Raw genomic sequence first — 14104 nt, 5'->3', positions numbered from 1 at the left:
AGGGAGTAGAGGAGAGGGCTGAGCACACAACCCTGAGGGGCTCCGGTGTTGAGGGTCAAGGTGGAGGATGTGATGTTCCCCATCTGCACTGCCTGGGATCTGCCCGTCAGGAAGCTCAGGATCCAGTCACAGAGGGCGCTGTTGAGCCAGAGGTCCCTGAGCTTAATGATGAGCTTGGAGGGCACAATGGTGTTGAATGCTGAACTGTAGTCAATGAACAGTATTCTCACATAAGTGTTCCTCCGGTCCAGGTGGGAGAGGGCAGTGTGGAGGGTGAGGGAGATGGCATCATCCGTGGACCTGTTCATCATCCGTGGATGTGGCGCATTGTTTCTGATACAGCACATACTGTGGCTTGTTCTTTCACCAGTGTTTACCGCTAGAACAGTGACATTTTATGAGTTATATTTACAACAACTTTACTCTAAGTCCCTCCAGCAGACATCCTGCTGAACTTGTTGCCAGGAGTTCAATGTAAAGTCCACATTTCCGATATGACGTCATATCGGCAGCAAATCTGGATCAGCTCGTTTGTACCTCCGTGTTTAGAGTTATGGTTAAGGAGGTTAAGAGAGAGGGTTGTATTTTCTGACACTTTATGAATAAAAGACATCAAAAAGTGCTATTTTGCATAATAGGTGACATTTAACAACCAAGATATTTTCCCAATGTTTGAACAGTTTAAGATATTTTTAGTCTAATATCTCGATGAAGCCAGCGGACGACTGGCAGCATATTCAGTTTGTACACGCCATTACAACAACCTTGATGGTCATAAAACTTCTCACGACTTTAAAAGCTGTTGAAATAACACTGCTTGTGCCAATGACACTTTTTTTTAATGAAATGACTTATTGTTACTGGCTGCTGCTTCTATATTTTCACTCCTCCTTATTTGTAACCATTGGTTCATACTCATTGCTATATTGCTCAGTTTGTCAGATATGTGGATAGTTTGTAATGTGGTGGAGGGGGGGACATGGCTTGGACTGAACTGTGGCTTTGCCAGATCAAACACATTATTAATTACTCATTACTAAGAGTTATGTACGCATGGGGAAAAAAATGTATCATATTGGGTGAGTCCTATTAAGTCGTATAGTAGAATCATTTTCAAGTGTTTGGTTGGCACCTACTGACAATCAGACCTGACACTGTCCTCAGAGAGAGAGATCTCTCACAGAATAACCACAAACAATGCCTGCAGAGCGGAATCAGGCCAAATCATATTACATCTGAAAATTCTAAAAAGAGCAATTACATTTTGGCTTCATCTAAAAAAATGGTGGCCCCATCTTTTATCACCATAAAGTGCTGGGTAAAGAAAAGAGTCTCCTCAATCAGCTGGTCCTGAAGTTGAATTCATTTCCTGACCCTGTTCCACCTCAGTGCCAGGCTGACATTATATCAATCAACACCAGAAACAGAACTGTAGGAGCCATTTTGTGTGTTGTTGGCATGTCAGCTTGTCTAATTTATATTTAGAGTGCAATCTTATTTTTGAACACTTGGTGGCTGGGGTTAGCTGTACAAGGTGTATAAAAGGGGTGATAGGTGACAGGAAACCGACAGGGCACAGGACGAGGAAGAGCATACCGATTCAACCAGACCCGAAAGGTTACTTCCAACAGCACCTCGGCCAACGTTTTGCTTGTGTGAGCATAATAGAGGCGAGTGTAGTTTGATGGGCAGGATTCAGAGAAAAAGTAGCGGATACAACTCAGTTTGCTGCTTCAGCACCACGGACAGCAGCATGGATTCATTCACGCACCGCACAATTAGAGCTTATTCTGTGACCGCTTATCTGACGGAATCACAAGCACTGTAACATTTCATGCAGGCTTTCAAAATTTGACTTAAAAGTTATTACTTTGTCTTCCCAGCTGGCCATAATTTGAAACATCCATCCGGTACAAACGGTTGGATTTATACTGTTTGTATGTCACTGTACCACATAAGATGTATTACATGTCAGGAGTTGTTGTTGGAAACATTAAAAAGCAGCAGAGAGCTAAATCCTGACATTGAATTTAATAATTCTCGATCCTTCATTTCCCATAATGCAATGTTTTTATTGAGAGCCTCTCACATACCCTCAGCATGTTACCAGCTCACAGTTTATGTTCAGTCTGCAGACCACAAGATGGCGGCAGAGCACTTTTTATTTTTCATATATGTGTGAATGTATAATAAGGAATCCCACATTATATTGGTTTTAACAATAAAGTTAAAGTTTTAAAAGCATGCACTTAAAATAAGCACAATAGATCTCAACATTGATTGCTGTCCAGGGTTGTGTTGAAAGCGGTCCATCAGACAAAGGTATTGCAGAAGTACTTGCCTCTGAGATGTAACGAAGTACAAATATGAAGTAGCAAAAAAGTAACATACTTCAAAATGATCTTCAAATAAAGTGCTGGAGTAAAAATAGTTGACACCACTGTCTCTAGAGACCATCATCACACAAAGCAACAGAAATGGAGGAGCTCAAAAAAGAAGAAAAATGAAATTACTAAATCGTAAAAGTATATTTTAAACTTTTCATTAGCAAAGTCAAATTTGTATCACTGTCAGTTTTCTTTCTGTTATTACCAAAACAGATTAGTAGGATGGGGAGTTGTGAGGCTGCAACACAGTGTAAGAGCTTCCTGTTGTTTCCTCAGCCTCCACCCATCGAGGAAGCAGCCCTGTGACACATCAGCCAGCAGCTGGCAGCACTGGCCCTCACACATCGTCAGGTGGAGGTAAACAGCTCCACTTGGAATGGCTGCAACAGAAGAACAAGAATTTTAAGAAGGTTGGCGATAAAAGTGGTCTGACCACTAATACAGTGGAACAAGCTTTGGAGGAAAGTTCAGAAGGTTTAATGTTTTTAAGGTTCTGATGGTTTTGCACAATTTAATAATACACAAACATCACAGATAAGAAATGAGAAACTGTACAGGAAGAGGCTAAAAACCCATTAGGCTTATTCTACCTAAATAATGTTAAAAATCACGATTTTATATGAAACACAAGATCAATATACAAACAATTGATAAATAAAAATTTAAGAAATTGCACACTTTGAGAACAACATATACTATACTTCAAATGTTAACAAAATAACACTGACGTGACTCTGAAGACCAGATGCCACGCAGTGGTCAAATGATTTTCTAAAGCAATGCTACGGGTACAGCCTTTTGATTTTTCTTTTAAAGTAAGTGCATAGGAATAATCTCTTTTCCTTAAAACATATAGTAAATGAAAACACTCATTTGATAAACCTTGATGTCGTAGACTGTTAGAATCTGAAGCGTGTGAATGATTTCATATTCTGTTGTATCTTACGTGGGTTGGATTTGTGTATGGTCTGTTTGACAGTCGTCTAGGTGCATCATTTACACTTTTAGTTGGGCTCCTGGGCCGCACTAATGTAATTGTCTCTGGGTCATTTCTAATTTGTCAGTGTTCTACACCCAAAACCATTCCCCCATCTGGGTATTAATAAACAACAGCATTTTTTTAAACTACAAAATGCAAAGAAGAAAAACTGTTCCACTTTATTCACTTTCTCTGTGTGAATTTTACCTGATGAAGGGCTGAGGATTGGATCATAGTCAAAAGTATTTTGTTCTTTAACAGATATTTTCATTAGAAGAAGAAGGAACCCTACTGGTCCCACAGAGGGGAGATTCACATTCTGCATTTGACCTAGTTTTAGGGGCTTTCCAGTTCCCTAGCTAAGACCCTACCGACTTTGCCACCACCACCACAGCATAATAAGCTAAAGATGAAGATAGAAAATGGGGAGAGAGTGTGTGGGGGCATTGGGTCGGATGTGAACCCTGGCTCTGAAGGACCATCGTGCCTTGAATGCCTGTTCTGTAAAAAAAAAAAAAGTCTTTCTGCCTTCGAGGCACAGCTCAGGGCTAAATCCCTGAACACACAGGTATTCAAACGGTTTAATTGAGTATTGTCCTGAAAATATTTGGTGTAAGACAAAATATTATATCTAATGTGATTTTTGTTTATCTTGCATTAACAATATTGACGATTTGTGATGAGACTGAACTTCATAAAAGTTTAGTTGTGAAATATTTAGTTTGAGGTTTTTCATCAGCATGGTATAAAAGAAACAGAGATATTTTCTGTACAACAGCGCTGTTTTAATTCAATCACTTCCTTCACATGAGAAAAGTTCCATTTACCCTCAAAACAGATGTGAAGTCATAGAACAGAGCGTCAGGGACGGTCACAGCAGTTTGTCCTCTAAAAAACTCAGCAAGAAAAGCCATAAAAAACAACCTTAAGCCCCCCTACTGTGTTTGTGATGAACTTTTCGATATCACATGTTTGTGATCCTGACATTTCTTTTGATTAAATATACCAACTTTTGATTTGTTTTAAAGCGAAATGCACAACAGTTGAGTGTATAGAAGTTTGTGGGCAGCTACCAACATGTTGAAAGCTTTGTTTGATTTGCTCGACTGTTTTGGATCATAGTTCCTTCTCTTTCCTGTTGCTGGGACCTGATCTGAGGCAGGAGTGTTGAGTTGGCAGCAAACACAAAGTTCAACATACAAGAAATACAATATGCAAAACATACTTGAATGATAAATCTACTTTGGGGTCCCTCAGAGGTCTATTCTGGGCCCCCTTTTATTTACTAAATACATGCTGCCCCTGGGCATGATTCGACATAATAGTGAATTTCATTTTTACACTGGTGATACACTGCTTTTGTCATTTGCATATCTGAATATTTATCCATGTCTTTATCTCCTCCAGGCTTGCATTATTCATGATCATTTCATTATTATTATTATTATTATTATTATTATTATTATTATTATTATTATTATTATTATTATTATTATTATTAATCATGATTATATAGCTTCTCTTCACCTGCTTTTCTTTTTAGAACTTACTTTACTCTTTTGGATTTGTCTAACTGATAATACCTGCTGAAATGATTGAAATGTTATTTTGTCTTGCGTTTTGAATTTTGTCTTATTTATTATTACATTTTACTGTAAAGCAATGTGTATGTTTTAAAATGTGCTATTTAAATAAGGAGCAGTATTATTATGAATGAAGAACTTGTTTAAGGAACATTCTCTGGAAATTCACAACTGCTTTCAAAATTCTTTCCGCGTAAATTCCAATTCATATCCAGCAAAGGTAATATTTGGTGCAAACCTGCCATGTGACAGCACTTATCTGTTCTGAGAATGACATGACATTGTGCATGACCAAAAAAAAGGCATTGAGGACATTTTCATTCCAAGGTAAGTGAACAATTTAAAAACTGGAATGTAAAGTTATTTATTTCCCTCCTGCAGCCCCAGCGCTCCCCACATACAGAGTAAAGACATTTTAATATTGCTGAAGCCAAAATGATGTAACAGGGAGGATGTGGTGACCTCTTGGACACAGAACTTGTCATAAAGCTTTTTACAGTGGAAAGAAACACAAAGCATTTTTCAAAAGTGCATAAATGTGATCAGTATGGACTGACATGGACATAATATAACAGATGTTCTGCAGGATCAACGTGTGCTTGCTTTAGTTTGTTGTGTTTGTGCTTTGTAAAGTTTTAAGCCCACTTATGTTCAAGAATATATTAAACTGTCAAGTAAAGTGGTAGGAAAGGCATTTGAAATATACAGCTGCTGCTCGCACAAAGGACAGTCCTTTTACTGATAGTTAAAGGAACAATTCAATCATTTTTTACATCATATCAGAACATATCATACATATCATCAGAAGAGGGATATCAGTACAGGGAGACTTTAAGCAGGGGGGAAAGAAGTACAAAGTACAATTTTGTTATGAAATATAATTATCTTGTTTAACTTAAGAGAAACAAGATAAGAAGTGGCACTACATCAGCAAAGACCACGTGGGGCAGGACCTATCCAAACCAACCCATTTAAAAACGACAGCCTTGAACTAACTCCATCAGGAGAGAGCAAACACACCCTCAAAATCTGTCCGATTGACATGAAACACGGAAAGCTTTTAGTATTGGTCCTGGCAAACAATGAAGACACTTTTATTACAGCTGACAAAAGCAACATGTTTCATTTGTCTTATAAGCTTTTTATTGAACCTTGAAGCCAAAAAAGTCCTTAAAGTGCTCAAAATCTCCGTGGAGCCACACAATTGATCTCTACTTTGAACTCTGCTATTTTTAAAAGAGCACTCAACATTGTCAGACTAGTGAACGTCAATAATTTTGTCTTTATTTTATTCCACACAAAATTCCTTCTGCCCAAAATGCACCTGCTTTTAAACATTTGGGAGATTGTTGGGTGATGAAAATGAAACAAGTGATAATTCCTGACTCTTTAAATGATATATACAGTTTGTCCCGCTTATGCTTACGGATGTTGTCTCCAGAGAGACTGACAGAGATGAAAACAACAATGGAAGGCCAGCTTGTGCTTGTGGAAATCATTGAAGCCATTTTGACTTTACTGATGTATTAAGAGAGTCTGTTGTTTGCTGCAGTCTGTCAGCTTATCAGACCGGCCATGCTGTTAATGTGGAGGGTAAAGACCTTTAGCTCTTTTGGAGGCGTTCTTCTAATGATGAGCAGGAAGCAGAGCCGACTCAGTGCAGGGAACATCCTGTAGTTTGCGGTCACAGCCAGAATATAATCATAATGGACTCGTTGCTCGTCCTGTTAGATAAAGGAATACTTCACTGTTTTCAGCCTTATCTGTAGCTGTTTAATGGCTGCATTTATGATCAATATCTGGCGAAAATTCATGAAGCAGCTTACCACAGGGTGTGGTCGCAGATATGAAAACAAGTAAACCAGTGCTCCCATCCTCTACTCAGGGCACCAACCAAACCACATGAGAGGATGGTGGGAGAAGCTAAAGTGCGCCTTTTAACGAGGTGACCGTGATTGTCAAATCTTAGCTAAGCATGTAGCTACAGTACAGCAGAGTAAAGGGTTTGTTTTAAAACCAAAATCACAACATTAAATGTTTAAAGAATCGATCTACTCTACTTTAGGTTCTTAGAGTTAGCATGTTCAGCTAACTATCTTTACTGTCTACTGTAGTAATGTAACATACTTCTAAGCCAAGAGTTAGCATATTGTTAGCTAGCTCCATTGTTTTGTGAGGTTACATATAGCATAGCATAGAAAACACCTGTTCAAATCTCTTCATTATTTCTGAAATGTTATCTGGTCTCTGGTTTACAATCTTTAATCCTCTAATCTTTGTACTGCGTCTGCTGCTCAACAATTACCCAAGGAATAAATAAAGATCTATCTTATCAACATTATGCTTCTGCAAAAAGTTACATTCATGGCTTGGCCCAAGATACGCAAATAAGATATCAGTGGAGTATTCCTCTATTATAATATAGGTGGAATGGTTGATGGTTGATATGTAAGTGTGTCGCAGCCACAAACACAATCCAGTTCAGGGCCAGGGGCATCCCAGAGGCCCTGGCATCAGGGAAAGGTGGGGGGGGGGAGTCTCTATTGGAGTTCATTAGCAGACTCCCCCTCCTGCCTCCTCTGCTGTTTCCACTTCTCTACAGCGAGTCCAGCGCTCGCTCTACATGATGCTGCACTTCCCCTTCAATTTGTCGGCTCGTTTCTGTTTTCCTGAGCGCTTGCCGTCGATGCTCAGGCTCATGTCCCTCTTCTTCTCCAGGGACAGCAGCTCCTGGAACAGTTCCTTCACGTTGGAGTTTGTCTTGGCCGATGTCTCCATGAAGGCACACTTCCAGGCTGCAGCCTGAGCCTCGGCCACCTTCGTATCCACCTCGCGCTGAGCCGTCTCATCGCTTTTGTTGCCCACAAGCATGATGGGAATGGACTCCACTGTACCTTTGATGGCCAGGACCTGGAGAGAAATTTCATCAAGTCAAGACAACGTTTCTAGAGAACCTTTCTGATGCAGCTTTACAGCTTTCACATTTCTTGTTTGGTCAAAAATAATAAAACCTGAGACTAATACATATTTTTATTCATATTCTGAACTGATTGTCACCTTTACACAAAAAAGTTTAAATTGAAGACATCTGGTATCTATCCTGTTGACAACTCTGAGGTTCCTCTGAGATGTGCTCATAAACAACTTGTATTAAATATAAACGTAACGTAAAACAACCCTTAAAAGACCCTTCATTAGCTAGACAAAGACCAACCTGTTGGTATATGGGTTTCAACTCCTCCAGTGATTGGCGGCTGGTGATGGAGAACACTAGGATGAAGGCGTGGCCCTTAGAGATGGAAAGTCGCTGCATGGCGGGAAACTGATGACTTCCTGTTGTGTCAGTAATCTGCAGCGTACAGACGCTCTTATCACAGCTGATCACCTGCAGAGGGAACAGATTCTAATCAATATTACCAAAAGTCTGTTATTACACAAGTTTAAATGACACCAGAGAGTCCTACCTGTCTGTATGTGTCCTCCACAGTGGGGATGTAGGTGTCTCTGAAGGTGCCTTTGACAAACCGAAGGACCAGCGAGCTCTTCCCCACTCCACCGGCTCCAAACACCACCACCCGGTAATCATTACTCTGCTCAGGCATTCTGGGAGATAAGGTCCGCCTGCTGCTCTGGATATCTGACTTTATGCTGGAGAGGGGATGACAAGAGGAGAAGTTGTATTCATTCATTAAGTTTTACGTTAATTTAGATTCTACTTAGAATCTTTGTAATTTAGAATTTGTGGCAAATGAAGCAAATCAAATTAAAAGTAATGGAAAAGTGGAAATCAAGTAATATTCTAAAAGCAGGGTTAAAGGGAAAGCTTCTGATCACACTACAGAGCGAGGCAGGAACAGACAAACCAAATGCATGAAATGAGTGTAAGTGCCATCAACAGTAACTGGTAAATGAGAACCACTCTGCTGTTTTTATTCTGGGAGAGTCCTTCAGCTAGACACACAACCTGCTTCAAGTGCAGATCATCTCCATCATAATGAGCATGTAATAAGCGTCAGTGCTTGAGCCCCTCTCCTCATTATATATCCACTTTTAGCTAGCCCAGCTGTTGAAAGATTGCTTTCAAAAGTCAAACAGATTGGTTTAGGTTAGATTACAGTTCAGTTTAAAAAATAAAACAGGGTTTGTTTTAGCGATTATTACAGGTATAACAGGGGGTGTGGGACCAATGGATACCAGTGGCCCCCATAGTGCACTACATGCTATCCCTACTGAGACCATTACTGAGAACAACAGGCTGATCCTACAGATGTGGATCCACATAAGCCATAGATAGCAGAACCCTCCAGATCTCTGACTGATGGTAACCCAAAAAACGCACATCGTCGGGAGGCAGCAATGGTTAGACCGCCCAGGACGGAGTGCATAAGGAACTATATATATACATATATATATATATATATATATATATATATATATACAGTGCTCAGCGTATATGAGTACACCCCCTTTGAAAAGTAACATTTTAAACAATATCTCAATGAACACAAAAACTATTTCCAAAATGTTGACAAGACTAAGTTTAATATAACATCTGTTTAACTTCTAACATGAAAGTAAGGTTAATAATATAACTTACATTACACATTTTTCAGCTTTACTCAAATAAGGGCGATGCAAAAATGAGTACACCCCACTGAAAGTCTCTGGAGTAAAGCTACATTTTAGACTAAATGTCTAATTTAACAATAACCAACCACAGGTGAGTCTAATTATTCCTTACACAGGTGTCCAGCAGACAGCTGACAGTGCCCTTAATCATCATGCACTTTTCCAACATAAAAATGATCCTAAACACACATCTAAGGCCACTGTTGGATTTCTGAAGAAGAACAGGGTGAAAGTGATTCAGTGGCCAAGTGTGTCTCCTGATCTGAACCCAATTGAACACCTATGGGGAATTCTGAAGAGACAAGTTGAGCATCACGCTCCATCCAGTGTCTCTGAAAGAGGTCATTCTTGAAGAATGGAAAAAGATTGGTGTAGCAAAATGTTTCCAACTTGTTCATTCCATGCCTAGAAGACTTGGTGCTGTCAAATCATGGACGCCAAACAAAGTACTAGATGTAATAGTTTTTGTTGTGGGGTGAACTCATTTTTGCATCGCCCTTATTTGAGTAAAGCTGAAAAATGTGTAATCTAAGTTATATTATTAACCTTACTTTCATGTTAGAAGTTAAACAGATGTTATATTAAGCAGGAGTCCGTTTCTCCTGCCTCAGGTTTTTTGTGTTTTATGCCACAGCAAACTGTATTTACCCTTCTTAATAAATATCCCATCTACCCTTTTATTAATCTCATTGACAGTTTACAGCCTCCTGCTCCTCAAAGATCCAGACTGTGATTATGTCTGTGGAACAGGAGATCCTATCACACCATCATGTTCTTCCTCCCACTGCTTCCTGCTGTATGAGCCACACTCTCAGAGTACAACCTCTACATAGCATCAGAGTACCAGAGTTTCAACTCAGCTGATCAAATTCCCTCTGAAATGTTTACAGTCACAATGTCTACACCTGCATTTGATCTCCTTCAAAAGTTGCTATCTTGCAGAGTTCAATCTTTGGCGCCATATTTGTCGCTAATTGGTAATTGCAGGTTTGTTTTATAATCTCATTTCCCAGTGAGCCAAACATTGTTACCAGTAGTAAGTTGGCTCCTGGGACTTGCTATCACTTTTTTTTCCATTTGATCAGCCAAAGCAAACATTTACTTGCAAGGCTTACAGAGTTTGTTAAAAAAAAGAAAAGTCCCTTCACACACAAGTGAGCTGAAGGGCGATTAGCTCCGCCTGTACATTCTGTGGTGGAACAACAACTGGGAGATGGAAAATGCATGACTAGATTTTCATTCTGTGTTCCAGAGGGATATTTGTTTTCACAGCTGATACACGACGGGCCATTAACTGTAGGCGTCTTGTGTTTTTATCTCCAGACAGTCTAAAGGCTTTCATGAATGGGCCATAGGCTCAATCATCAGTGTGTTACCTCGTTCAGTGATATATAGTGACTTACAACATATTTTAAATACAAATATGAGTTTAAGCCTCCGTAAGATTAAAAGCAGAGAAAGAAAAAGGCTATTATACACTTGCATTCAGTCAATCTCAAAGATGCTTTTAAATCTTTGGTATCATTTAAATACCATCCTGTCATCTCTTTACAGGCAGTTTGAGAAGTATTCATACATCACACCTTGAAGTGTGAGTCCCCTCCTTTGACAAGGGGTGACACATGTTCAGGAATCTGAAAAGAAGTCCAGCTGCCTCTGACTTCTACTGAACTCTGCTGTCTTCTAACCGACCAGGAGACGTGTTGAAGAAGCTTCTCAGGTGTCACTGTCTCCTGCAGAGCACCAACGTCAGTGCTCCTTATCTCACACACAAGTTAAGACCAGTGACTAATCAGCAGCTTGCTAATCAATCAGACACACACACACACGCACACACACACACACACACACACACACACACACACACACACACACACACACACACACACACACACACACACACACACACACACACACACACACACACACCTGCTAGCATCCGTTGTATTTCTGAATGTAACCATGGGAGCATCTGAATGTACTGTGTGGGTGTGCGTGTGAGTTGTCTGGTTGCCGTGGTGACAGTGCTCGAAAGAGAGGGAAGGAGAGACAGACAGCAGAGATTTATACACACGCAGACAAGTGCAAACATGTCATCATCGGCACGGCAGTTGTCATGGTTACCCGCCTGCCCACATCTTATTACGTCACTTCCTGTGCAGAGGCGGGCGGCAGGGAAAACACCAGCGACTGAGCCAGCAGCATCACAGCTACAGAAAGGAATGCTTTCATCAATAACACTGAACAAAACCGTAAAATATCATACACAGTTTCACCTGTACATCTAACGATCTGCAGCCACAGTCAGGTTTCTACCAGGCGTTTACCTTCATCAGAAACCAGAAACTGAGCTGAGGAATGGATGAAAAATGGATGGACATCCTTAGCTTCTTCTGTGAGAGTCCCACTTCCAAAAGGAGTTCAATCATGCTTGATCATTGACAAATTTAAAAGCACCTTAAAAGACTTTACCCACAAAATAAAAGGTGAATGTAAAACAACAAAAGTGTAAAAGTATTGTAACGTTTGGTGAAACAAATAGACAGAAAATTGATCCAGAACTTTTCATTTTGCTGTAAGCAACACAATTAATTGGATATTTGTTTATCAGTCAAATGCATCCTAGTTTACTTCTCTCCATCTTGAAACAAAATAGTAAAATAACGAGCACCTCTGATTAAATACACCTGAGACTAAACCAGTAGTGAGCCCAAGACAGAACCTTGTTGAACTCCGTATAAAAACATCAGAAAGATCACAGGACATTGCTGTACCATAATGCACTGCACAAAGTTCAGACTGATGGTGGCCTTTCACTCAATGATTAAAATCAGTTCTTATGTCGCATTTCTTATATATGTAGAAGGTCATAAAGTGTAATGGTATGACACAAAATCATCAGTGTTAATAGGACAGCAGACCATTAGCATGTTAGTAAAATAATATGCTAGCTAGTCACCAGTAGGAAATAATCAACACCTGCTGTAAAATGGAAACATGTCAACTTCACAACATCGAACTAAAAGAACTCCACTGTCTCTAAGAATAGATCATATCACACACACACACACACACACACACACACACACACACACACACACACACACACACACACACACACACACACACACACAAATAGCAACGTGAGCGCGTGCAGCAGTTTCACACCTTCAGTGCGACTCCTCACATTTCTACATTTAAAAATCTCTCCATTTCATTATGAACAGTCTGCTGCAGCTTCATACTCCGTAATTCTTTCATATTTGTACGTGTTATTCTTTATTTTTATATTTAGTGAGCTGAAGACAATGACAGACTTGGGTGCACAATTAGTTCCAATACGGTTATTCAAATAGAGATAATTATGTAATGGAGTACCTTTATTTTATTTCTAGCCTGAACCAGAGTACTGATTTAATTTCTGCATTTGGTATTCCTTAGAATATTTCTGCGCTGACCCCTCCTGTGATATTTGACAGCAGTAACAGATTGTCGTGTTCTCTGTCGTCACGAACATACTTATACAACACACACACACACACACACACACACACACACACACACACACACACACACACACACACACACACATACACACACACACACACACACACACACACACACACACACACACACACACACACACACACACACACACACACACACACACACACACACACACACACTCAGCTGACCCGCTGCTTTGTTCTCAGGTTCAGTCAGCTGCAGTCTCATTATCTCCTCACATCACGTAAATCTGGCTGACTCCTTCAATATTAAGAGCAGGAACGGGCGCGCACAGCGTGGCACGTGCATTAGGTAGTTTGTCTCACACAAGCACACAGTGATGAAATTAGAGCTCCAAGACATTGGTGAAATCAGACCGATTAAGGTGCTTGGCTGCCTGTGTGTCCGCTCCCCGCTGTCGGTGTGATGTGTGCGGACTCACCGTGTCTCCTCAGGCGGGTCCTCTGTCTCTCTGTGTGCAGGGTTTCTCTACTCTGGAGCGGCTGTGAGCATCCCGAACCCTCCGCTCTCTGACTCATAGCATCATCATCATCACCATCATCATCATCAGACCTGCTTCTGATCAGCACACATCAGCCCTCCTCTTCCTACTCCTCCTCCTCCTCCTCCTCCTCCCTCCATCACCATCAACCATCACCTCCTTCCTCCGCTCCGCCGGCAAAAACAGGAAAGACCACTTCCTCTAGGGTTTATCGTTTGCTTTTCAGAATAAAAGCTTGATTTCTATAACCCTACGGCCTTAGATATTAAATATAAAAAACACGAAATTCATACACAACTGAAATGTATTATTAGTATTAGCCTGTTAGAGACAAGACCTGAGTGAAATACTCATACAATTAATAATGTTGTTACTTTAATCAATCACATAATACATGGTTTATTTTTCTTCTGAAGGATGTAATTGCCAAGCGGAAGTCTTATTTCCATCGTGTTACCTGAAATATCATCATCCCCTTCCAAAGTAAAAATACATTTTCTTTCTCACCTCCACCTCC

General features: G+C 40.2%; 1 protein-coding gene across 1 annotated transcript; it reads right to left on the bottom strand.

Moving 5' to 3' along the window:
* Window positions 1-5294: 5294 nt before the first annotated feature.
* diras1a (DIRAS family, GTP-binding RAS-like 1a) lies at window positions 5295-13757 on the bottom strand. The gene is made up of 4 exons (XM_063892358.1): window positions 13528-13757; window positions 8414-8597; window positions 8164-8334; window positions 5295-7859 (listed from the first exon to the last, which is right to left on the bottom strand). The coding sequence occupies exons 2-4, from the start codon at window positions 8549-8551 to the stop codon at window positions 7569-7571; spliced, it is 600 nt and encodes a 199-aa protein (XP_063748428.1). The 5' UTR covers window positions 8552-8597; window positions 13528-13757; the 3' UTR covers window positions 5295-7568.
* Between the last annotated feature and the right edge of the window lie 347 nt (window positions 13758-14104).

Source organism: Eleginops maclovinus, chromosome 9 (assembly GCF_036324505.1).
Source record: "Eleginops maclovinus isolate JMC-PN-2008 ecotype Puerto Natales chromosome 9, JC_Emac_rtc_rv5, whole genome shotgun sequence".
Classification (NCBI taxonomy): domain Eukaryota; kingdom Metazoa; phylum Chordata; class Actinopteri; order Perciformes; family Eleginopidae; genus Eleginops; species Eleginops maclovinus.
This window is presented reverse-complemented; position numbering and strand designations above follow the sequence as displayed.

Coding starts and splice junctions, on each gene's coding strand:
- diras1a (XM_063892358.1), bottom strand. CDS start 8,551: ATGCCTGAGCAGAGTAATGATTACCGGGTGGTGGTGTTTGGAGCCGGT. Junction 8,335..8,413: donor TGGAGGACACATACAGACAG/GTAGGACTCTCT, acceptor TTCCCTCTGCAG/GTGATCAGCTGTGATAAGAG. Junction 7,860..8,163: donor TGAAACCCATATACCAACAG/GTTGGTCTTTGT, acceptor ATTTCTCTCCAG/GTCCTGGCCATCAAAGGTAC.